We start from the raw sequence: 26,441 nt of genomic DNA, 5'->3' as shown, positions 1-26,441 counted from the left end.
CACTCTCCCACTCCCGTCTTCTCTATTTACTGAGCTCCCTTTCGATTTATCGATCCACTATAAGAAAATGCACTTTTAGCGACCACTTTGTCTCTCTCTCGCTCATCACTTTGTCTCTGTCTGTTTTTCTCTCTCTCTCTCTTCTCTATCTGTCTCTCACTTATCTCTCTCTCACCACCCATCTTCTCTACCATATTCACCACTACTGCAAATGTCATTCCACTACTACCACTGTTGTCACTCCACCTCTACAACTATCATTACTACCATCATCGCTACCACTTCATTACCACCACTACTACTACCATTACCTCTCATCTACCACCGCTATTCTATCTCCTCTACCACTACCACAACTTCACCACTTATCTCATTCACCATCACTACCACCACCACTATCACCTCTTATCCACCACTTTCACCACTACTGCCACTTCTATCCTCTACCACAAAAAATTAGTTCTTGATTTTTAGTATAAAAAAAAAAAATGAGTCACAAAAAAGTTATTTTCATTGACCACAAAAAATTAACTTTATTTTAATGGAAAATATTATCCCTACTTCTACCAAATAAAAAAAAAAATTTATTCATTAAAATAAATATGAAACAAATAAATTTTCAACATTACTAAATGTAAAAAAAAATAAAATTCATCAACTATAAAAAAAAATTATTTTAATAAAAAATTATTTTTTTAACAAATCTTCCGTTGCAAAAAAAAAAAAAATCATTTTATTATTTAAATATTCATTTGTAATAAAAATATAAAAAATTCCAAAAAAATTTCCACCCCCTTTTCCATTTCTACTCGGGATCCCCTACCCCAAACCCAAAATCCCCAATGTCAAAAATCCCTAATCCCCCCCACCCCAAACCCAAAATCCCCAATGTCAAAAATCCCTAATCCCTTCCCCCTTTTCCATTCCCGCTCGTTTTTCCCCCCTCAACCAAAAATTCCCAAATCTCAAATCCCTAATTTTTGAACCAAAAATCCCCATCTCCGTCTCTCTCGCGACTGTGAGCACGGCAGACGATGGCGTCGAGTGACGGGGTTCAGGAGCCTCACTCTTTTGTTTCTCATTCCATTGGCTTTCCCTCTGCTGCTCTCATTCCAGTGGCGAAGGAGCTGCTCAGAAACCTAATGTCGCCAACCCGCTCTATATATAGGAATTCCATTGGAAACCTTGTGTTTCCTTGACGATCTGATCTACAGAATTGAAGTTTAGATTTTTTTATTTCGGTTTCTCTTCTGATCCGTCTCACAAAATGCCATCCGTATACGGAGCTCGATTGACAACTTTCGAAGATTCAGAGAAGGAGAGCGAGTACGGTTACGTTCGAAAGGTCTCCCTCTTTCTTCGATCTATCTTTCTTTTCCCTTTCAATGTTTATTATTTGATCCACTTTTTCCTGGTCTGCGAGCTTACTCAATTTTTTGTTCACCTTGTTTATCCTGTTTAATTTTATTCAAGGTTTTATTTGCTTACTTTGAATATATACGGTTAATTTTATTGAGATAATTTTGATTGAAAAAATATATTAGTAGACTTTGTTCTGGAATCTAATCATTTCTTATTAAAAAGATTATTTCTATTATTTTAAACTTTGGTGCTTCTGAGGCAGTTTTGTTCATAAATGGCTTATTAAATAAATAAATGTCATTATGTTACGGAGTGTCAACCCTTATCCTTTTCTTTCTCATCATTATAAACCTCAGGTGTACACGCTACTCATATTTCTCTCCTAAATTTGGTTTCCATATCAACTGTTGCAGGTACTATGGTGTTTTGATGGCATATGGAAGCCTTCAAGATGTAAGGAACTATTACCTTATTAATTTGGTTTATTTAGAGTCTAGGAATTGAGAGTTTACAAAGCTATCATTGCTTATGCAGTTTCTAAGCGAGCAAAGAGCTGAATACACAGCAACTCTTGTTCGTATGCGGGTCTTACCACTGTATACGATCTCCACATGTTTACCATATTTGATTGCCTCTGCGAACTGGGTGCTTGGGGAGCTTGCATCCTGTCTTCCTGAAGTGAGATTGTTTTTGTTCATGCTTATCTCCTTGTTCGCTGCTGTTTTCGTACAAATGTAGTCTTTATAAAATTATTTACTTGCTGCTTCTGTATGTTTCATTTCATTTCTTTTCTTGAATGTTTCCATATATCCTCTAACCACCTGAATAGTTATTACAGCATGCACATTTAAACATGTCCTTAACAGGTTCATTTTTAACTATTCAGGAGATGAGTGCTGATATCTATTCTTCACTGGTGAAAGCATTGAGTATGCCAGATATGGGAGATATTTCTTGTTATCCTGTTCGGGTGTCTGCTGCAGGTGCAATTACCGAACTCGTCGAGGTTTGTATGTCTCCCAAATCACATATTTAATTTTTATAATTGGCCTGCAATCTAAGTTTGAGTTGTGATAAGATTTTTGCTCTATTTTTTGCAGAATGACTACTTGCCACCTGAATGGTTACCCCTTCTTCACATTGTGGTTAGTCGGATTGCTGATGAAGGTGAAGAGACCTCCATTTTGTTTCAGCTTCTTGGTACTTTGGTTGAGGCTGGAAATGAACATGTTTCCCTTCATATCCCATATATTATTTCGTCTTTGGTTGGTACAATCTCAAAGTGCATTCCTCCTAATCCAGAGCCATGGCCTCAAGTATGTATTTATCTGCTAATAATCTTCATGCTAAAGTTTCTCTGTTGTTTCTCTATCTCTCTCTCTCTCTCCAAAAAAAACTTGTAATTATTTCAATCTTGTACATTCAATGGACTACTAAAACAATACCGTGACATGGCAAAATTTACTGTGGTTCACTATTTGGCTGAGCTTGTTTCAACCAATGTGGAGAAAGAAACCAGATTCAAGTAGTTCTTACAAACCATTGTATTTTTTTTAATCTCTTGTACTTCAGAAAGTTTCATGGATTGAATGCTGTAGAGATTCAGTTGGTTAGTTTTGCACCACTGGATCCAACATCTAGTATGATCAAATGGTGGGTTGTAATCATAAATATGGTTTTTATTTGCATGTAGCCAAAGAATTGGCTAGTTGTTGTATACACACAAAAATGATTTATTTTTCCTCTAGTATGTTTTGACACTAACCTTCTTTGGATTCTAAAATGCTGCAATTCATGCTTCCCGACTTTATGTTGGTAAATGGAGAATATCAGAAATGGTTGCAATTTATAGAGTTGGTCATTTAACTGTGTGCGTATTTTTGTCCTTCTTCCTGATAGTTAAGACATTTATAGTTTTCTCTTAACCGTGCTTCTATAAATAATGAATTTTAGCAATGAACTGACACTGGTTCACAATAGATGGTTGAGTCCGGGAGTTAGAGTCCGATTTATAATATGAGTCCGGGAGTTTCACACCCAACGGAAACGCCTCATTCAATAACTCAAGCAACATGTCAACAGACTTGCGACGGTAACTCAAGCAACATGTCAACAGACTTGAGTCCGGGAATTTCAAAAAAATCAGACTTGAGTCCGGGAATTTTTTTGAGCTTTATAATATGAGTCCGGGAGTTTCAAAAAAATTAATTTTTTTCGGGTTCCCGGTTTGGGAGTTAGAGTCGGATTTCACTTATGAGTCAATTTTTTTTTATATTTTTCTATAATTAAAATATTAACACATTATATGGTTTTTAATTATTTTTATCTTGTTTTTTTCAGATATTTCCTGAGTAGCAGTTGGCTTTTTCTGGAATGCGGGCGTATCAAGATTATGACCAATTTTTGTTTTTGTAACCCACGAACGAATGAAGACGAAAACTTTTGATTTTGATTTATGTTATTTAAATTTGGGAGCAACATTATGTATGTATTATGCGACGTTATGTAGTGGCATAATTTTTATTGTTATGAATTTTTATTTATGTATTGCTATGAATGGAACAATATTATTAATTTTCATTATTTGTCAATTTTTATTTATGTACGTATTTATATTATTCTGTAATTTTTCAATTTTTTATACTTATTTTTTATCTAATACAGGTTATTTTAATTTTTTTAATAATTTATTAGCAGGGTTTTTTTTTTTTTTTTAAATTTTTTGAGACGGGAGAAGAACCCGTCGCAAAAACCATTAATAGGCTTTTGCGACGGTACCAACACAGTCGCAAAAGCTGTCTTATTGAATGTACAGGACACCTTTAGCGACGGTAAACCGTGCCGTCGCCAATACTTATATGATGCCAGAGCCTTTAACGACGGTAATGTTCCCGTCTCAAAAAACTCACTTTTAGCGACGGTAATTACGTGCCGTCGCGAAAAGTGATTTTTTCCCCATTATTTGCGACGGGAAAAATGCCGTCGCAAAAAACACACCTTACCGTCGCAGAAACTAATGGCGACGGTACATACCGTCGCGAAAGGTCTTTTGCAACCCCATCTTTCGCGACCCCCCCTTACCGTCGCAAAAAGCCATATTACCGTCGCAAAAGGTATTAGCGACGGCTTCCGGGAGCATTTGCGACGGCCGTTTACCGTCGCAAAAAACAATTTTTTTTGTAGTGTGATATAGGCAACACATTTGAAATTACACTAATTTGACTCAAATTAAAAACTTTAAAAATATAATTAAAAAAATTGGAACTTAAAAGATCAAAGTAACATGAATTGTATATGTTAAAACCATAAATGCATATTATCTGGATTTTGTAAAGATAAACAACATATGTAAAATGAGATATAATAACTTGAAAGTCATATCTTGAGAGTCCATAGATTATTGTCTAACACTTGAAGTTAGCAGTTCAAGACCTGTTAAGTATTTCTAATGTCAATTTGTCAAAATACCATGTTCATCAACCTGAAATCGAGTCGAAAAAATCCATCCCTTATCCCACCTTCCCCAAGCCTTAAAAAAATAAAAAAATAATAAAATATAAATTAAAAAGGGCTAGAATTTGGGTTTCCATCAAGTCAAATGCCAAAGAAGTTTGTGGCACAGCACTTATTTGCCATATGTACCTGGTTTTGCATTGACATTGAGATTATATTTTAGGGATTATAGTTTAAGTTTGAATCTCATTTTTATTTGATGTAAATTTTAATTCTCTTTTTTTTTCTCTTATAGATATTTTTTAAAAAATAAACAATTGGTTAAATTTGGACTTTTAATTTTAAAAAAACATAAAAAATTGCATCACTTGATATCGAAGACTGAACTATCCAATTCGAGATCCAAATTGCTAAGAGCCATATATAATTTGAAGTGTTACTTGAAGGGTTTAGAGGGGTATATTTGCACTACTTGATCTAATTTGAAGTGTAACTCGAAGTGTTCATTTCATAGGTTTTTCATGGATATTATTTATGAAAAAAATTAGATCAATCTGATAATTTTAGTCTTTTAATTTTGTTGTATTTGTTTCTAAAATATGAATGATCTATTTTAAAAAGTATACTTATCGTTCATTTTTTCGAAAACAAACAAAAAAAAATGAAAATGTTAAAATTATGGGATCGATCTCAATTTTCTATATAGAGATATATACTACGGCTATATTTGGTTCATAGACTTGGGGAGAGATTTAGAAAGATATATGAAATTAGGTAAAATGTAAACATATTTTTATTCATATTTTACCTAACTTTTCAAATTTTTTTTTCAAATCCCTTTTTAAATTTATGAACCAAACACAACCAAAAAGCTAACAAAATAAACGATTTGAATTATCGAAACGAGACTTGTTCCCTTGAATTTTGTCAAATTCAAATTTAAATTTAAAAAAAAATTCAACCCTAATTTAAAATAGATATTAACCCCCACCACCCCCTCCCCTTTAAATATGAAGTGTGAATAGTGTTTACCAGATGATTATTAAATAGATTTTGCTGAATAAGTGCTTTAAAAGCACCTCCAAATTATTAATTAATGTTTTATTTTTATTTTTTTGCTTTGAAATTAGAACAAGAAACTTAAAAAGGGGGGAGGGGGTTGGTTACTCCCTTAGGCGGATTGCACGGCACTACACCTTTTTGTCTTATTCTCTATTTATTTATTTTTTTAACTAGTTTTTGTCTTCATCTCTATTGCTTTGTCTTATTTCGGATTGGAGTGTGTTTAGTTTCAATTTTTTAAATTTAATTTTTTAAAAATTAAGTTTTTTTTTGTTTTTTGTATTTTTTATTTTTAGTAAATATTTTTTAAATTTTAAGTAATTTTTTTTTACTTTTTTAGATGTACTTTACTTAGATATAACTAAAGAGTAAAATATTTGTGAAAAAATATTTTAAAAAATTAATAAATATACAAAAATACGAAAATATATTAAATTTTCATTTTTTTTTTTTTGTATTTTTTTGGTATTTAGTATACCTTTTAAGGGATTTTTATTAATAAGTCCAATTTAGAAGTGTTTTAACCCAAGAAGTCCATGAAGGAATTTTTTAACCCATTTAGTCCCATGTATGTATAGTTTTATTCCATAAAGTCCATTTTTGATTTACACTATTTTCTTGGACACTTATACCCTTATATTTAATTTTGATACCCTTATAAATATTTTTTCAACGATTAGCAATTTAATGATGTGAACATTCATATTTTAAAATTCACATTTGTAGGAATGTAAATTGGCCCGTGGGTGGCCCAAAACCCGCCCGCGAGCCAGGGCGGGCCCGGCCCGTTGACAATGTAAATATTCACATTGACATCTTAAAATTCACATTAATAGGAGTGTAAAATTGGCCCCCGTCCCGTGGCGGCGCGAAACCTGCCTGCAGCCCATGGGCGGCCCGGGGCGGGCCCGGTCCGGCCCGTTAACAATGTGAATATTCACATTGACATTTTAACATTCACATTGATAAGAGTATAAAATTGGGTCGCGGCCCATGGGCGGCCAAAAGCCTGCCCGCAGCCCGAGGCGGGCCCGGCCTAGCCCGTTGACAATGTGAATATTCACGTTGACATGTTAACATTCACATTGATAGGAGTGTAAAATTAGCCCGCGCCTTATAGCTGCCCAAAACCGGCCCACGGCCCGTGGCGTGGGCCCAGCCCGACCTGTTGACAATGTGAATGTTCACATTGACATGTTAACATTCACATTGATAAGAGTATAAAACTAGACAGCAGCCCAGGGTGGGCCCGGCCCGGCCCGGCCCGTTGACAATGTGAATATTCACATTGACATTTTGACATTCACATTAATAGGAGTGTAAAATTGGCCCCCGTCTCGTGGCGGCGCGAAATCCGCCCGAGGCCCATGGGCGGCCCGGGGCGGGCCCGGTCCGGCCCTTTGACAATGTGAATATTCACATTGACATGTTAACATTCACATTGATAAGAGTATAAAATTGGCCCGCGACCCATGGACGGCCAAAAGCCCGCCCGCTGCCCGGGGCGGGCCCGGCCCGGCCCGTTGACAATGTGAATATTCACATTGACATGTTAACATTCAAATTGATAAAGAGTGTAAAATTGGCCCGCAGCCCGTGGGCGGCCCGAAACCCGACCGCAGCCCGAGGCGGGCTTGGCCCGACCCGTGACAATGTGAATATTCACATTGATATGTTAACATGCACATTGATAGGAGTGTAAAATTAGCCCGCGTCCCGTGGCTGCCTGAAACCCGTCCACGGCCCGTGGGCGGCCCGGGGAGGGCTCGGCCCGGCCTGTTGACAATGTAAATATTCACATTGACATGTTAACATTCACATTGATAAGAGTGTACAATTGGCCCGTGACCCGTGGGTAGCCCGAAGCCCGACCTCAGGCCAGGGCGGGCCCGGCCCGTTGGCAATGTGAATATTCACATTGACATGTTAACATTCACATTGATAGGAGTGTAAAATTAGCCCGCAGCCCGTGGGTGGCCCGAAGCCCGATCGCAGCCCGAGACGGGCTTGGCCCGACCCGTGACAATGTGAATATTCACATTGACATATTAACATTAACATTGATAGGAGTGTAAAACTTGCCCGCTGCCCGAAGCTCGCCCGCGGCCCGGGGTAGGCCCAGACCCAAACCCGGGCCACTCCGGGCCGCCCACGGGCTTCGGGTCGCCCATGGGACGCGAGTCAATTTTACATTCTTATCAATGTGAATGTTAACATGTCAATGTGAATATTCGCATTGTCAACAGGCCGGGCTGGGCCCGCCTCGGGCCGTAGGCGTGTTTCGGGCAACCACGGGGCACGGGCTAATGTTACACTCTTATCAATGTGAATGTTAACATATGAATGTTAACATGTCAATGTGAATATTCACGTTGTCAACGGGCCAGGCCCACGTCGGCCCGGGGCCGGGCTTGGGACTGCCCACGAGTCACGGGCTAATTTTACACTCTTATCAATGTTAATGTTAATATGTCAATGTGAATATTCACATTGTCAACGAGCCGGGCCGGGCCCGCTCTGGGCAGCGGGCGGGCTTCGGGCCGCCCACGGGCCACGGGCCAATTTTACACTCCTATCAATGTGAATGTTAATATGTCTATATGAATATTCACATTGTCAACGGGCCGGACCGAGTTCGCCCCGGGCCGCCCATGGGACCTGAGTCAATTTTACACTCTTGTCAATGTGAATGTTAATATGTCAATGTGAATATTCACATTGTCAACAGGCCGGGTCGGGCCCGCCCCGGGCCGCCCACGGGCCGTGGGCTAGTTTCGGGTAGCCACAGGGCGCGGGCTAATTTTATACTCTTATCAATGTGAATGTTAACATGTCAATGTGAATATTTGCATTATCAACGGGTCGGGCCGGGCCCGCCCAAGGCAGCCCACGCGCCGCAAGCGCGTTTCGTGCCGGCCATAGGCCGCGAGCTAATTTTACACTCCTATCAATGTGAATGTTAACATGTCATGTGAATATTCACATTGTCAACGGGCCGAGCTTCGGGCTGCCCACGGGTCATGGGCCAATTTTACACTCTCGTCAATGTTAATGTTAATGTTAATATGTCAATGTGAATATTCATATTGTGAACGGGCCAGCCCGGGCGACGGGCTGGTTTCGGGCCGCCCACGAGCCGCAGGCCAATTTTACACTCCTATCAATGTGAATGTTAACTTGTCAATGTGAATATTCATATTACCAACGGGCCGGGTCGGGCCTATTTTTTTGGCTTGTGGGCCGGCCCTGCCCGACTCGAATTTTTCCGGGCACCCACGAAGATTGACATGAGCCGGGCCCCTACACATTGACGATATAAACATTTATATTGACGGTGTGAACATTCACATTAAGGGTATTTTGGTAATTATGTCACCCATAGGACTTATTGAAACATAAGAAAATAATGTGAACTAAATAGAACATAAGTAGATGAAAAGGGTATTTTGGTCTTCTCATCTCAAATTGGACCTAATGGAATAGTCAAAAAGAATATAGGTTGGATGGAATAAAACTCTTAGAAAATGGATTTATCAAAAAAGCTCCCATTTTTTAAACATTTTTTTCACAAATATTATACTTTTTAAGTGTGTTTATATTATGTATGTCTAAAAATTAAAAAAAAAAAATTGCTTAAAATATTAAAAAAATTCATTGAAAACATTAAAATACGAAAAATAAAAAAGTAGAATTTTCTAAAAATTATTTTCTGAAAACTAGAACCAAAAAAGAATCAGCAATGCTAGGTATCATGAAAAACCTTTCATGAAAATAATCATGAAAGGTTTGTGACCCTTGGATTACACTTAGAATAAAACATCACACACTAATTAAGGTAATCCAAGGATCATAAATCTTTCATAATCATTTTCATAAAAAAATTTCATGATCCCTAACTTTTCTAAAAAAGAATTAATGTATGAGACCCCAAAAATTGTGACTCCCATGATCCCCAATTGATTGATCACCATTCATTATTTATTCTTTTTGAAAAATGTTATGGATTTCAAATAATCTATCAAACCTATCACATAGATGTGAGACCCACACAAATCTAAATGTGTGTAAGTCTTTGTGTAGGTCTCGAGAGATAAAAAATTTAATAAATTATTTGAGATTCCTAGCGTTCCTCATTTTTTTCCCTCTCTATTAGGTGCCCTTCATCTCTCTCACAGAAATGTAGGGGTCGTGAGATCTGTAGCACTTTTGTTGCAACAATATCACTTTCCTTTTTTATTGCTGGGTATTGTCGACTTCTTTTTTTTGAGAAATCATTCAGTATGGGTTTTGAAAAATTATTACATAATAGGAAAAAAGTTTATGATTTTAATTATTATTATTTATATAATTTATTATTTTTATAGTTTTTTTTTTTTTGAAACACTGTTGAGGTATAATTTTTTGTTAGATAAATTATACTCACTTTTTTTTTTGAAGTTTTTGATAAATACAAAAACTTCTACTATTATTTGAATATTTACATAAACCTCACTTATTTTAACTGATATTGTCAAAATTTTTCAATCCCGTTAAATTGACATAAACGACGTTAGTTGCATATACTTAAATGACTTTATTACTCTTGCTTTTGAGGACGAAAAGATCATAATACTCTTTTCCGTTTGGGAAGTGGGTTGGCTTTTTGGCTTTTTGGCTTTTTTGGCTATTTTAGCCTGGGCTAAAAAGTTTGGTTTGGGAAGGACTTTTTGGCTTTTTGACTTTTTTAATTTTTTTTGTGAGAGAAGAGTGTAATGATTATGGGTTGGATGTGATGTTTTGTTTGTTGTGGCTAAAATAGCCTGTTTTGTCTTTTGTGACTATTTTAGCCCCAACCCAACTTGCCAAACACCACCTTTATAGCCTAAATTCCTAAATTCACTCTCTATTCTGAAAGACAGTCAATTTTCTAAGAAGTAAAAGGGGTTTCATGTTGTTGTTGCAATGACTAATTCACAGGATCTACAACCTCATCACCTCCACTTCCAAGATTAGCACGTTTCACATTTGCTTGCTACTAACCACTCTGATTCTGCATATTCGGAACTAGATTCTCACCACCACCGCCATCACTGCCACTAGTGCCGCCGTTATCATCATCTTCTCCCACTATCTCCCTCTTAAACAACTCCATTAACTACCTCAACAAGATTTGATTTTGCTTCCCACAGCTCAGACTCTGCCTCTTCGAACCTATTTCCGAATACATCATTGCATTATTCCTACTCGAAACCATCAAATCTTGCAACAGCGTAACACCCGCAGCAGATTTATACATCTGTGAATCGAAATTCACTCTACTCGAATCTTTGAAAACTCCAATTCGAAGTCAATTGCATAGGCAATGGCAATTGCAATTGCAATTGTGATTGAGGTTTCTTATCCTCTAAATTGACTCCCCAAGCTGAGGTGAGCTCGAGAGCAGAGAGAGATCCCAAGAGACCCTCGACGGGGTTGCGATCGTGTGAGGCGTAGACGGAGCAGCTGCCGTGGACGTCCCAGTTGCAGCCGTTGCAAAGGAAGAGGTTGTCGGTGGCGCAACGGACGGAGACAGGTTCAGAGCCACAATTGTCATGTATTTGAGATCCGAGATGCTTACCAGAGAGAGCGTTGGTGGAGTGGACGTGTTAGTTGCAGAACAAGCAGAGCTTTGAGGAGTTGGCTCGGCAGTAAAGAACCGAAATCTGGTCATCGCAGTAATCGCAAGGAACGCTCTCTCCAGTTCTCGATTGAGGGCTAACCATTTCTCTCTCTCTCTCTCTCTCTCTCTCTCTCTCTCTCTGAAAACCCTAATTAGGATGGAAGCTTCAACACTCTAGAACTATAATTGAAGAAATTGAAAGTACATACTAATTTTTGCACAAGCCTTTTTTTGTTTGTTTTTATTAGTAATTTATTTTACTTTTATTTTTATTTTATAAATAGTTAATGTGAATGTGAATATGAATGTGAATGATAACGGCCACGTTTGGTAGAGTGGTGAGAAAGTAATTATAACTTATAGCCTAACAGTTTATAGCTTATAGTTATGAACATAAGCTGATTTTTGACTTATAAATTAAGGTTCTCCTTCCCCCACTCAAAGAATAAGTTGATTTTTGACTTACAAAAAGTTATAAGCTGTATTGTTAAGGTGAACCAAACACATCCAAATAGTTTAAATTAAGTTAAAAACTGAAATAAGCTGGAAATAAGTCCTACCAAACAAGGCCAACATATGTTGTGCTTGGTTGCTCTGTGTTGCGCTTTATTTACTTTCAGTTCTGTGTTGTGCTTGGTTCTGAAGATGAATCAATTGCCTTAGCTGAGTTGAAGAGCCCTGAGGGCATTATGGACATTTTGGGGATTATCTTTGATAACATCAGCAGAATATGTTACTCGTGTTAACAGAAGTTACAAAATGGAAGAATCTTTACAATGTCAATTAAAGTAAGAAAGATTTATGTAATTATTCAAATTACAGGAGAGGTTTTTGTATTTGTCAAAAATTTCAGGAGATGTGAGTGTAATTTACCTTTTTTTAATTTTATTTTTTTTATGGGTTGTAGTCGGCTTGAATATGTCAGATATTAAACAAACGTTACTGTAATATAACCCCAAAAAAAATTGAGAATCGGACAAAAAATGAAATGCCTGAAAGAGAAGTGTGAATAGAACTCTCTTTTAACTAACCGAATTAAATATTTAAAACTTATTTTAAAGTAATGGTTACAGCTTAGACATTAATATAAACTTTTGCCCTTAACATATAATATATTTTGGTAGAACCGTTATCATATTTTTATAAGCGAAATACTAGATACAAATATAGATGGAAAGAAAATACATATTTTATACAAAATAAAATACATATGGAGTTATGGTCCAAAAACTTTAGGATTTTAACATTTTACTTTTGAATCTAAAACACTCAATTACAGGGATTTGGGGAGCCTGTTGTGGCCTAGTAAGTGTGTCAATTTACTTTCTATTGCTTTAATTTGCTTAATTTTATCCTTTAATTTAACGATTATATCATATTAGTCCAATAAATAACGACAGTTAAGTTTGGCGAACGAAAACTTAAATAACATGTCAATGTGGTTCATATAGTTTACACGATGTGCAATTTGATCCTGTCAAAATTGAGCAAATTAAAACAATAGGGACCAAATTAATACAACATGTAAATTATAGAGACCAAATTGACACATCATTTGAGTTTTTGTTCACCAAACCTAATGACCATTATTTATTGGACCAATATGACACAATTCGTTAAATTAAGGGGCAAAATCGAGCAAATTAAAACAACATGGATCAAATTGACATATCGTGTAAATCACATGGACCATTTGCATAATTTACCTTAATATTTTTCATATATATAACACAAACTAATTTTACATAATATTTTTCATATATATATAACTACTGATTTCTAACAAATTTAACATTTTAAATCTCTCTCACATTCATTTTTATTTTGATATTTCATTAAATGTTAAAAAGATTATATGTATTAACTATAGTGGAGCAGAGCGGTTTTGAAGACAGATTAAAAATTTTAAAGTTTAATCCACAATTAACGGACAGAACAATGCAGATCGATACAATTTTAGAAGATTGAGGGATACTTTGTACCGTCCTAGTCCTAATTATGACGTTTGTGATTTTTTGGTAATGACCAATTGTAGTGTTAGTTATGACTCTTTGCGATGTTGATTGTGACATATTATGATTATTATTTTGATATTGATTCAAAAAGTCTTTTATGTGGTGTTTGATTATAACTTATTTTTTTAAAGTTATGACTGAAAAAATTTAGTTACGACATTTGTGATAATCAATACCATAAGGTCATGTTTATTTGGGCGGACTGGATTAGCATTCCCATGACTAATAGTCCTAAGACTACGAATTCGTTGGATTATGTATCCTATCTTAACTAATAGTCAAGTTTAAAATAATTAATCCGTACTTCAATTGTTCAACCAAATATCGGATTAATAATTTTATTGGACTATTAGTCCAATCCCAAGCTCATGTCCACCCAAACAAACATGGCTTAAATGTTATAAATCACATAGGGCATGTTTGATTCCAGTATTAGAGCATAGGATTAGATTAGTAATCTAGTGATATGCACATTGCTACATTTGGATAACATAAATGATGATCGACTAAGTAATACGTAAAATTTCTAATCCTACAAAACTTGGGATACTCAATACCACAAGGAGATAGATATTAATAATCCCATGAATATTTATCTTACTGATTGAGTTGGGCAGTTAATCCAGTAGTTAATTCCATATATTATTAACAAAAATGTTATAGACTTCTACAAAACACTATCTCACAACCCTCACTCACATGTGATTGGTTCAGGAAAGAAATAAAGAAAAAAAATAAAAATACATAATTGGTCTACATTATAAGAATCTTTAACTTTGAAGGTTCTAAGCATTTTTATATTATTAATCATACTCCAACCAATCAGACATGCGGAGTAGTGAGTGATTTTCTAACCACACTGCTCGCTTAATAACCAGCTGGAGAGTACCGGCAGAATAGATGACACCTGGCTGACCTGCAACAGAAAGAGAAGATTCTGGCGGTGGTTTCGACCACCCGGGGGCACTTCGACAATCAAGTCAGTATATCTCTCAAAAATAAATCAAGTGCTAAACTTAATGCTCAAAGCATAAAATTGCGTACCTTAGACCCACGGGAGTGCCTCTCTTTTATAGTTACCTCAATCCTAATCCCAATATAAGCCTGACTTCTATGGATTCCTGTTTAGTACTTACTTTGGACTCCTTCAGAGATAAAGATAAACTTCCTAAGAGCTTTATCCTTATCTTGGCTAAGTCTCCTCTTTATTCTAGGACTCTTGTCCCTTATCTCTTATCCGCTTATCTCGGATTCCGATATCTTCGGAGATAACCTCGGCTTGACCGAGATCACCTCGGCGTCATGACCCTGACACCTGGCACCTCAGCTGACACGTCGGCGTCACCTTTCCACGTGTCGGTACTCAAAAATATATCCCCACAACTGTCCCCTAGGTTCTATTACCTCGGCATTCTGAGGTGATGGAACCTATATCATTCCGTTTTTCCAGTACGTCAGTTTTTAATATCTCAGCCGAGATCATTATTTTGGCCGACATGTCTTTGTTGAAGAACAAGAACTTCAAGAACCCTTTTACGCGTATGAGCTGTCATACACCATAATTCAACCGTTTTTAACACGCGTTTCCTTCTTATTGGTTCGTACCTGTGACGCGCTCGTAAGCCGTCTCTCTTTCACGTGCGCCGTCTGACGCATACGTTCTTCCAGGCGTATTGATTACCTTTTGCCGCCGTTTTTATTTTTAACAAAACATCTCTTTGATTTTTTCCTTTCACCTTATTCCCGTTTCTGAAAAACTTTTTCTCTCTCTAACTTTCTCTTCTCGAGTCCGCCATTGTTCAAGTTTCCTTGCTCTGAAACTTATTCTGTTCACCCCTTCCGGCGTGTTTTGCTCCATTTCGTTGCCTCCACGATCGTCGTCTGACTTCGGCGATCTTTACACCGGCTTCATATTTTCTGGTAAGCAACTATTTTCTTCTTATTCCAGTTCTTGATCTTTTTTGAAATTTCTTGTTATTACTGTCTTGCTCAAATATTTAATTTGTGAATCATACATCTGAATGCGTTGATTTTACTTTTTGCTTATGCCTTAAATACATGTAATGTTCATAGTTTTCTTGCACGTCTTGCCACTATTCTTGGCCTTCAACCCTTTGTATTCTTCATGTTTTTGATATTCCATCTCTGTTCTTGATTCTGAAACTTCGTCTTTGTTTTCTGTTTTTTGTGTCTTTTCCAGATCTATGCCTTTGATCTTCATCTCCATAGTTTTAGGTTTGGGATTTGTTTGTAGAACCCACATTTTAAGAAAAACTGAAACATCCCTTACAAATTTCTATATCAGCCAAAACCTAGTTTTTTGCCGAGGTCCCAATAACCCCTTGCTTTTGATACATCTTCTTTCTGAAATCCAATACCTTTAGTTATCCCGATATCATGGGTATATGGAAACATCGGGTAGACACCCCTTCTAAGCTAGACTTTTTTAGGCAAGAGTTTGAAATCCCAACCGATGTCAATCTGAGGTTGGCTGGGGATGATGACTCCATCATGCCTACTGATGACTCCATGCCCTTCCCCGTAGTTGCCTTTATTGAGTGTGGACTTCGGTTTCCACTTGACCCTTTTTTCCGTCAAATCCTTCACTTCTATAAGTTGAACCCAATGTAACTCGCCATCAATTTTTACCGAGTTATTACTGGTACCATAGCTTTAGTTAAACAAGAGAATGCCAGGATTACACTTGCCGACTTCCAATACTGTTATACTATGTGTCGTCTTAGAAAAGACACGGACTATGTCTATTACCTTAAGCCGAGATCCACTGAATATAAAATCGTAGCCGACCTCCCAGACTCCAACAAGGGAGTTGGAGACGATTACTTCATTGTCTCAGGCAATTGAGAGTTTCAACCAAACGACGACCTCCATCTTTATCCCTTAAGCCGAACTGTTTTGGGGTAAGGAGCTGGTAAGGGCCACCCTTCATTAAGTTTTTTTTTTATTTTATAGATATATATATCTTCTTGCATAAAGTTTTCAATATTCTTGTTCTAATGTCTGTACTGTTTTTATCTTTGCAGTTCTTCCTCAGCCTCCAAAGAATTTTCGCTAATCCTTCTATCCCAGCAAGGATTTGAAAAAACTTCTGAACTTGCCAATTCACAAACGAAAGGCGCCTCTACTTCTCAACTTTATCCTAACATACAAGTCTGCTTTGCCCGACGTCCCTAGGAGGAAGAAAAAAAGCCTTTCTCCACCATCTGCCACAACTCCACAGACTGCGTCCACATCTCGGACAGATCAAGGGTCAACTTCTGATCCAGCTGATCAGCCATCAACCTCGGCTCCATACTTAATTCCAATATCTCAACGCCGCCGCCAACGCCGAACAGTCTCTACTGCAAAGATGGGTTGCCCAAAACCAGTTGCAAAAGATCTTCTGGCCAGCATTCCATCATCTGTTGACGATCAACCAGCACAAACCCAACCTCCACCGAAGCCAAAAAGAATAAAGAAGGCTCAACCAAAGGCTAAGGTAGCTCAGGTTGAATCTGAAGACACCTTGCCTATCTCAAAGTTGGCTAAGAGTGACAAATCTCAGTCTTCCGCTGGGAAAAGGAGCTCTGAGTCTCAACCATTAGAATCCATAAAATCCAAAAAGCAGAGGTCTTCTTCTGCAACAACCTCGGGATCGAAGAAGCCTGATGCCCCCTGGGCCCCCGCAATTACTCTAGAAGACAAGCCAGTCATGGCCAATGATAGCGCCGAGGATATCAATGTCGGTGTCGCGCGTAGTATTGCTCTACTTCTACCAGGGGATCTGGAGCGAAACGCCGGCTTCAGCGAGTACGAGAACTATGCCTTGATGCTTCAGCATTCTGTCCAAGTGTGTGTCTTTCATCTGGCACTTTTTTCCTTCTTTGTCATACTTAGAAAATTTTCTAATAACTTTCGCTCTATTCACTCTCAAGCCATTCAGCATGCTCATTTCTTTTCAATTCAGTCTTTTGAAAACCGGGAGAAGTTAGCCGAGATGAAGAAGGAGTTCTCTTCTCTTCAAAAGACTAACAAAGGTCTTCAATCAAAGATGAAAAACTTGGAGGACCAAGCCGAGGCTGCAATCAAAGCTCAGACCAATGCCGAAGAGAAGGCTGAGGCTGTTGAGGCTATCAGGAAAGTGGTTGAGTCTCAGAAGAGAGAAGCTGAGGAAAAAATGGTCGAAACCAAAAAGGAGCTTCAGGAGGCACTGGCCACAAAAAAAGCCGAAATAAAAGATGCCGACGAGAAGGCGTATGCCCAAGGCATGGCCGACGTCACAGATGCCTACGAACAACAGGTGAAAGAGGCATGCAACAAGGGTTTCACCCTTGGTTGGATGTCCCTTCTAAAGAAACTCAATGTCCCAGAGGACTCACCATTGAGGAAAGCTGATGCCATTCCTCTTCCATTCCCTCCAGCTCAACCTCCAAGTCAAGATGTCGGCGAATCTGAGTCTGAGGATGGTGATGAGGATGAGGATGAGGCCTTGGTGAGAAAATCCAAAGATGCTGATGGGGCCAAGTCCCCTCTTCAGAATGAGTAAGTCCTAGACTTGACTTAGGATGAAGAAGGCGATGAGGCTCCCAAAGACGCTGCTTATGAGAAGGAATCAGCCGATGCCACCCTTGCTGATAAGAGCCTTGATGACACTCTTGCAGAAATTGACGCCAAGGTCGTGGCGGATAAGGCTGCTGAGATGTCTTCTCAACAATCATCTGATCTTCAAATTCAACCAACTGGTGGAGAGGAGTCTTAGCTTCATGTTTTTCTTTTGCTTACTTGTATTTTGTTTCTTCTTTATCTGTTGGAACAATGTAAGCTTTTTGTATGGCCGATGTGCCTTTTTCTCGGTGAATACTAATTCTTTTCTAAGTACTTGCACTCTTGTCTTTTCTTCATTGCTTCTGCATGATTCTATACTTAGAATATTCTGCATGTCTTTCACATACTTTTCCTTCTTTGTACAATCTTCTCGGGGTGACACACCTCGGATAGACAAACTTCTTGATTTTAATCTTAACTTGTAAACTTTTAACAAGTGTTGGACATCATACTGGTTTAACTCAACTTTGTAAATTGTCCACAAATTTCAACAAGTGTTAAACAATGACTTCGGTTTAACTTAACTTGTAAATTGTCCACAAATTTCAACAAATGTTAAACAATGATCTTGGCTTAACCTCAACTTGTAAATTGTCCATAAATTTCAACAAGTGTTAAGCAATAATTTCGGTTTAACTTAACTTGTAAATTGTCCACAAATTTCAACAAGTGTTAAACAATGATTTCGGCTTAACTTCAACTTGTAAATTGTCCACAAATTTCAACAAGTGTTAAGCAATAATTTCGGTTTAACTTAACTTGTAAATTGTCCATAAATTTCAACAAGTGTTAAACAATGATTTTGGCTTAACTTCAACTTGTAAATTGTCTACAAATTTCAACAAGTGTTAAGCAATAATTTTGGTTTAACTTAACTTGTAAATTGTCCACAAATTTCAACAAGTGTTAAACAATGACTTCGGCTTAACTTCAACTTGTAAATTGTCCACAAATTTCAACAAGTGTTAAGCAATAATTTCGGTTTAACTTAACTTGTAAATTGTCCACAAATTTCAACAAGTGTTAAACATATTCTTCTTCTCTCTGCCCCCTAATGTGAATCTGAGTTCCACTTGGGTTCTCATTATGCATGTATTCTAGAGACAATGTCAAGTATCTTGAAAAAAGAACTGAATCTTTATTTATTTACTTCGGCAAATGGCAAAGGAACAAAGAAATTCTAATGATAGAAAAATTTCAAATTACAAGTGTTCCAAGGTCTTGGCAACTCTTTGCCCTCATTATCTTCAAGCCGATATGCCCCATTGCCCACTACCGAGATGACTTTGTAGGGTCCTTCCCAGTTTGGGCCAAGCTTGCCCTCTCTGGGATCCTTCTTATTGCCGACGACTTTCCTTAGGACTAGGTCGCCGACTTGAAACTCTCTTGGATTGACTTTCTTGTTATAAGCTTTTGCAAGTTACTGCTGGTATGCTGCAAGCTGGATTGCAGCTTTCTCTCTTCTTTCTTCTAAAAGATCCAGATCTCGGGCTAAGAGTATATTATTAGTCCCGTTTTCTACTCCTTGGGTTCTGATTCCTGGGATGCCGATCTCCAGCGGGATGACTGCTTATATGCCATAAGCCATGGCGAAGGGGGATTCTCCTGTTGATTTTCTCGGTGTACTCCGATATGCCCAGAGTACATTGGGCAATTCGTCTACCCACTTGCCTTTTGCTGCCTGCAGCCTCTTCTTTATTCCATCCAAAATTACTTTGTTGGATGCTTCTGCTTGTCCATTGCTTTGTGGAAAGCTTGGGGTTGAAAAGTAGTTCTTAATCTTGAACTTTGCACAGAAGTTCTTGATTAGCTTGCTGTCAAATTGAGTTCCATTGTCTGCAACAATGGCTCTCGGAATTCCAAATCTGGTGATGATGTTTCTCCGTATGAAGTTCTTGACATCCACATCTCGGATCTTGGCAAGAGGTTCTGCTTCTATCCATTTTGTGAAGTAATCTGTTGCTACCAGCAAGTACTTTCTTTGTCCAGTTGCTTGGGGTAATTGCCCAACGAGATCGATGCCCCATTGGGCAAATGGCCAAGGATTGGATACAGGGTTCAGGTTAGCAGCTGGTTGGTGTATCAAGGATGCAAACCTTTGGCATTGTTCACACTTCTTCACGTAGGCTTTTGCATCTTTTTACATATAAGGCCACCAATACTCCTGGGTAATGGCCCTGTGAGCTAGTGATCTGCCCCCAGCGTGGCTTCCACAAATTCCTTCGTGGATTTCATATAGAAAATCTTCAACCTGCAAAGGGTGTATGCACCTTAAAAGGGGTCCAGTGAAGGACCTTCTGTAGAGATGTCCTTCTGCTGTCAGACTTAATTTTGCTGACTTTAATCTGATCTTGTGTGCCTCCTTGCGGTCATCTGGTAGCTTTCCTTCTTTTAGGAATGCAACAATTGCGTCCATCCAGCTTGGTCCCATGTCTATACACATTGCTTCATGCACTGTGGTTACTGGTTCAATGCTTGGGCCTGACAGGTAATCAATCATTATTGTCCTTGCTTTTCCAGGTTGTACTGCACTAGCTAGGTTAGCCAACGCATCGGCGTGGCTGTTGTCATCTCGGCTTACCTGAAGTAGTCGGCAGTTCTGAAATAAGGCTGACAGTCTGATGACTTCCTTTGCGTAGGCCGACATTCGTTCATCTCGGGCTGCAAACTTACCTGTTGTCTGGTTAACTATTAGTTGTGAATCACAAAAAACTATTACCTCATCTGCTTGCACTGTTGCTGCCAACTTTAGTCCTACAATGAGTGCTTCATACTCTGCTTCATTGTTTGAGGCCTTGAACCCTAAAGGAATTGACTGTTCTAGTACCTGCCCATCTGGGGATATCAATACTACTCCTGCCCCCGTTCCTTGTCGGTTTGAACTCCCATCAACAAACAATCGAAAGGAGTCGCCGATGTAAATGCTGCAGGGTCTGAGTTTGTCCTCTTTCCTTTGTTCTTTTGTCTTTGGCTGTGCTTCTCCTTGCTTGGTTGGACATCGCTCATCCTGGCTCAACGGAGCCCGATGTTCGATGGACTCTGGTGTGAACTCGGCCACGAAGTCGGCCAGAACCTGGCCTTTGATTGTTGTCATTGGCCTATACTCCAGGTCATACTGGCCTAGGGTGACTGCCCATCTGGCTATTCTTCCTGTCAGGTCTCCTTGTTGCAGTAAGGACTTCAAGGGGTGCTCTGTTAGCACCACAATTTTATGGGCCTGGAAGTAATGGTTCAACTTTTTTGAAGCCATTACTAAAGCTAGTGCCAACTTCTCCAAGGGCAGATACCTCGTTTCTGCATCGGCTAGGGTTTTGCTTACATAGTAAACAGCCCTTTGTTCCCCTTTCTCTTCTCAGATTAGTACTGCACTTATCGCATGTTCTGAAACGGCTAAGTACATGAACAGCTCCTCCCCAGGTTCTGGATTTGAAAGAACTGAAGCTGTGGTCAAGTATTTTTTCAGGTCGGCCAAAGCGGCGTCGTATTCTTCTGTCCACAGGAAGTCTGTGGCTTTCTTTATCAAGTTGAAGAAAGGTCTGCACTTATCTGAGCTTCTGCTGATGAATTTGTTCAGGGCTGCGGCCCTTCCAGTTAGCATCTGCACTTGCTTTGCCGATGTCGGGCTCTTCAACTCTAGGATGGCCTTGATCTGATCTGGGCTGGTCTCGATGCCCCTTCTAGTCACCAGGTATCCTAAAAACTTACCAGATCCAACTCCAAATGCACACTTCGATGCATTGAGTCGGAGCCGATATGTTTTAAGGATTTCAAAGACTGTTTTTAGATCGGCAAGATGACCCTCAGTCTCCTTGGTCTTAACGACCATGTCGTCAATGTAGACTTCTACTGTTCGGCCAATCAAGTGCTTGAACATTTTGGTTACCAGCCTTTGGTAAGTTGCTCCTGCGTTTTTCAACCCGAAAGGCATTACTCTGTAACAGTACAGGCCTTTTGGGGTGATAAACACTGTCTTCTCTTCGTCTGGGGGGTACATGGCTATCTGGTGGTACCCCCTGTAGGCATCCAGGAAGCTCATTCTTCCATGCCTTGAAGTGGCATCTACTAGCTGGTCAATCTTGGGTAGAGGAAAGCTGTCTTTGGGACAGGCTTTGTTGAGGCTGGTGAAGTCTACGCAGACCCTCCATTTACCGTTCTTCTTCTTTACCACCACTGTATTGGATAGCCATGTTGGGTAGGGTACTTCTCTAATGGCCCTGGCCTCCAGAAGTTTGTCTACTTCTTCTTCTACTGCTTCAACGTGCATCAACGTCGGTCTTCTGACTCGTTGAATTACAGGTTTGGCCGACCTGTCAACATTTAGTTTGTGGCACGTGACCTCGGGGTCAATGCTAGGCATTCGTAAGGTGTCCAAGCGAACACTTCAATATTTGCTCTCAAAAAAGTTTCTAACTCTTTTTCCTCTTCTTCGGCTAAGCCCGAGCCGAGAAGAAAGAAGCGTTCTTCATCCCCATCCTGGACGAGGATTTTCTTTAGTGCCTCTTTGCTCTTCTCAGCTGGCTCTTTGCCGACGTCTTCTAGGAATTCCACGTCCTCATCTTTAATTTCTGCCGTCTCTGGCTCTCGTACGCTGCAGGTATATTTCATTGCTGCCATGGAGCAATTCTTCGCCTGCAGCTGATCACCTCTGATTTCCTCTATCCCATGCTTTGTTGGGAATCACAATAGTTGATGCAATGTTGAGGGAACTGCCCCCATTGCATGCAGCCATGCCTTCCCAAGATGATGTTGTAAGGGGAGGGTGTGTTGATGATGGTGAATTCTGTCTTGATCTTCCTGGTGCCAGCTTGCACCTCCAAGCTTACTGCTCCCAGAGGCCATGTCGGTGTTCCATTGAACCCAACCATTGGGCCATTGGATTGTTCCATATCATCTGGGTGAAGGCCGAGCTCCTTATAACATCAGACGTACATGATGTCGCAAGAGCTGCCTTGATCAATCAGGATGCGTTTCACTTGGCACTCCCCAACCTGGAGGGATACTATTAAGGCGTCATTATGCGGATGCTGGACCATCTCTAGGTCGGCATCAGTAAAGGTTATCATTGGTCTTTGGCATTCTTCTGCCCGATGTCTTTTCTCCCCGACTTGGTAGACATGTTGCAGGTGCTTCACTTTCTGGGTCTCTCATCGGATTTCGTTTTCGTTGACCTTCGAGTGGATTACGTTGATTATTCGAGGTCCTCCTGCCTGCGGCTGTTGTGCTGGGGGAGGTGGGACTGCTGGTGCCTGAGGCAATCTTGCCCGTTCTTTCCTTGTCCTGGTCTCATTGACAAGGTTTCTCAGATGTCCTTGTCTCACCAGATCTTCCAAATATATTTTCAGGGCTCTACAACCCTGAGTTGTATGTCCATCTTCATTATGGTAGGCACAATGCCTGCCAATGTTTCTTCCCATGAACTCTCCTAGAGTCCTTTCTGGTGTTCTAAAATAGGGCTGGTTCCGAATTTGATCCAGGACTTTAGGAATTGGGATTCGGAACACAGTTGTTACCGCTTGTGTGGCCCTCAGTTCTGCCTCTTGCCTGTTCGTTCCATTGTTATCTCGGCCTCGCTTCGACGAGCCGTTTCCTTTCTCTTATTTTATCTCCCTGGTTCCTAATGTGTCTTCCTCGGCTCTGGTGTACTTCTCGATTCTTGCCATGAGCTCCTCCATACTTATCGGCAATGTCTTTGCCAAAGACTTTCGAAGTGGACAGTTGTCTTTCAAGCCGTTCTTGAAAGATACGACTGCCACCTCTTGATTACATTTGGGTATTCGATTGAATACCTCATAGTATCTTTTTGCATAGGCCCTGACGCCTTCATATTTGCTGATCTTCAGAGCCATCAATGCGTCCACCCTTAATGGCTGCAGCTTGTTTGTCACAAACCTGGCCACAAACATCTCGGCCAGGCCTTCCCAAGTTTTCACGCTTCCCTTCAGTATTTTGTGGAACCAATCTGATGCAATCTCCCCAAAGGATGAGGGGAACACTTTGCAGAGCAACGGCTCATTCCCACTATACAATGCCATTGAGTTCAAATATAGTCCAACGTGGAAGTTGGGGTCTGACTTTCCATCGTATATTTGAAACCTCGGCATACTGAATCTCTTCGGCGCCTCAAACTTGTTTAATTCCACCGAGAATGGTGTCCTCGGCTTATCTGGGGAGGTTACCTCGGCATAGGCATTCTGTTGCTTCCTTTTGAGGTAATCTCTTAAGTCTTCTTTGCCCCGCCCAGGGGCTCGGCTATCCTTTGACTTTAGTCTTTTTGGTATACTACTCTCGGCCTCGTGATGAGCCCTTTTCGACCCTTCTCCATGAGTTGTGTCGAAGCATAATGCTTGCCCCTAAACATGCCGATGTCCTTTGGGGTCTACCTCCCTTGTGTGATGCGTCCTCTGTGATTTTTCTCTTCTTGACATCCGACCTCCCTAGAAGGTCGGTGAGAGTGTCTTTCATTTCCGTTGTGCTGAGGGGCTATGGGGATTGTTTTCTGCCCTCCATTCTGTGTATTGGCCGCTGGAATCGGTGTGTCGTGCAGCGGGTATGGTGGCTGCATGACGTTATTTTGCATCATGAAATTGACGACCGACTGCAGGTCTGTCAATTTGTTTGCTATCTCTTTTACCTCTTCGTCCCTCCGTAGGCACCTATCCTTCCAAACCTGGAGGTCGTCTTCGTTGTAGTACCTGCTTTGATCAGGTTTCTTTGGTGCGTCGCTAGTCTGGCCGACGTCTTTCGCTCCGTGATTTTGTTCATGAGTTTCTGCGTTCAACCTTCCTCCTTCGCCATCAAGGTCAATAGGTCTCCTACTCCCAGTAGGAGTGTCGTCCCCAATCTTTTCCTTCTGTCCGTTACTGGCCATCTATTCTACTTTCGTTCCCACAGACGGCGCCAAATTGTGTGAGTGATTTTTTGACCACACTGCCCGCTTAGTAACCAGTTGGAGAGCACCGACAGAATAGATGACACCTGGCTGACTTGCAACAAAAAAAGAAGATTCCAGCGGTGGTTTCGACCACCCGGGGGCACTCCGACGATCAAATTAGTATATCTCTCAAAGATAAATCAAGTGCTAAAATTAATGCTCAAAGCATAAAATTACGTATCTTAGACCCACGGGGGTGCCTCTCTTTTATAGTTACCTCAATCCTAATCCCAATAGAAGCTTGATTTCTATGGATTCCTGTTTAATACTTACTTTGGACTCCTTCAAAGATAAAGATAAACTCCCTAAGAGTTTTATCCTTATCTTGGCTAAGTCTCATCTTTATTCTAGGACTCTTGTCCCTTATCTCTTATCCGCTTATCTCCGATTCCGATATCTTCGGAGATAATCTCGGCTTGACTGAGATCACCTCGGCGACATGATCCTGACACGTGGCACCTCGACTGACACGTCGGCGTCACCTTGCCACGTGTCGATACTCAAAAATATATCCCTACAGATATTGACTCCACAATTTGGGTAAGTTTTTTTTGACAATTTTTTCTAGGTTTTCTAAAGCACTTGACATTTGTCATAATAATTGTGTAGTGGATTTCAGAGTACCATGAGATCTAGGGTTCTGCTGGTCGAGTCTTTCGATACGAAGTGTACTGCGTGGGGGAATCAATTATTTGTATGATTCTTTGATAGAAAGAAATAATCACAATATATATATATATATATATATATGATTTTTAAATGAAAAAAATCACACACAAAAAAAGAAAAGAAAAAAAGAGGTATGTTCCTGCCATTTGGAAAGGATTAAGAGTCACTTAAACAATAACAAACCATTATGAAAGAAAGGTTATTATAAGCTTTTTTTTTTTTTTAATATATTATGCAAAAAGTATAGTTTTTATCATAAAATATATATGTTTTCTTACAAATTTTTTTTTTAAAGTTTAGTTATACATAACTTTTAAGTGCACATCATAATTTTACCATTCTTAATTTCATCACAAAAAATTCATAATTTTTCTCACAAAAATTATGCAAGTGCACATTATAGCCTTTTCATATTATAATTAGGGAAATTCTAACATACACTCCCTTAACAAAAATGCCTAAGACCCCCAGTGGGGGTCACTGGGGGTCATGTACGGAGGCTTCCCATTGGTTAAAAAAAAAAAAAATGTTTTTTTTTTTTTTGTGATTTGGACGAATGGCATGCTGCCACCTCACTGGAGGTCGACCCCCAGTGGGGGTCTGTAGCAAAGTCCCTCCCTTAAAAGAGGTGTACCATATGCACCCTTAATTATGTCATTTTATTCTTTAGTTATGATCAATTTTCTTCTTTAGTTATGACTTTATT

The 26,441-nt window shown here is 39.4% G+C and overlaps 1 protein-coding gene across 1 annotated transcript; it reads left to right on the top strand.

Moving 5' to 3' along the window:
• The first annotated feature begins 1,742 nt into the window (after positions 1 to 1,742).
• LOC145823421 (uncharacterized) lies at positions 1,743 to 3,034 on the top strand. The gene is made up of 4 exons (XM_082922958.1): positions 1,743 to 1,815; positions 1,897 to 2,040; positions 2,249 to 2,368; positions 2,463 to 3,034. The coding sequence occupies exons 1-4, from the start codon at positions 1,792 to 1,794 to the stop codon at positions 2,763 to 2,765; spliced, it is 591 nt and encodes a 196-aa protein (XP_082779084.1). The 5' UTR covers positions 1,743 to 1,791; the 3' UTR covers positions 2,766 to 3,034.
• Positions 3,035 to 26,441: the final 23,407 nt, after the last annotated feature.

This window comes from Camellia sinensis, chromosome 4, assembly GCF_055761805.1.
Source record: "Camellia sinensis isolate YWXY chromosome 4, ASM5576180v1, whole genome shotgun sequence".
Classification (NCBI taxonomy): domain Eukaryota; kingdom Viridiplantae; phylum Streptophyta; class Magnoliopsida; order Ericales; family Theaceae; genus Camellia; species Camellia sinensis.
Note: the sequence above shows the minus strand (reverse complement) of the source record. Positions and strands in the feature narration are given on the sequence as shown.

Coding starts and splice junctions, on each gene's coding strand:
- LOC145823421 (XM_082922958.1), top strand. CDS start 1,792: ATGGCATATGGAAGCCTTCAAGAT. Junction 2,041..2,248: donor TTGCATCCTGTCTTCCTGAA/GTGAGATTGTTT, acceptor TTAACTATTCAG/GAGATGAGTGCTGATATCTA. Junction 2,369..2,462: donor CAATTACCGAACTCGTCGAG/GTTTGTATGTCT, acceptor TATTTTTTGCAG/AATGACTACTTGCCACCTGA.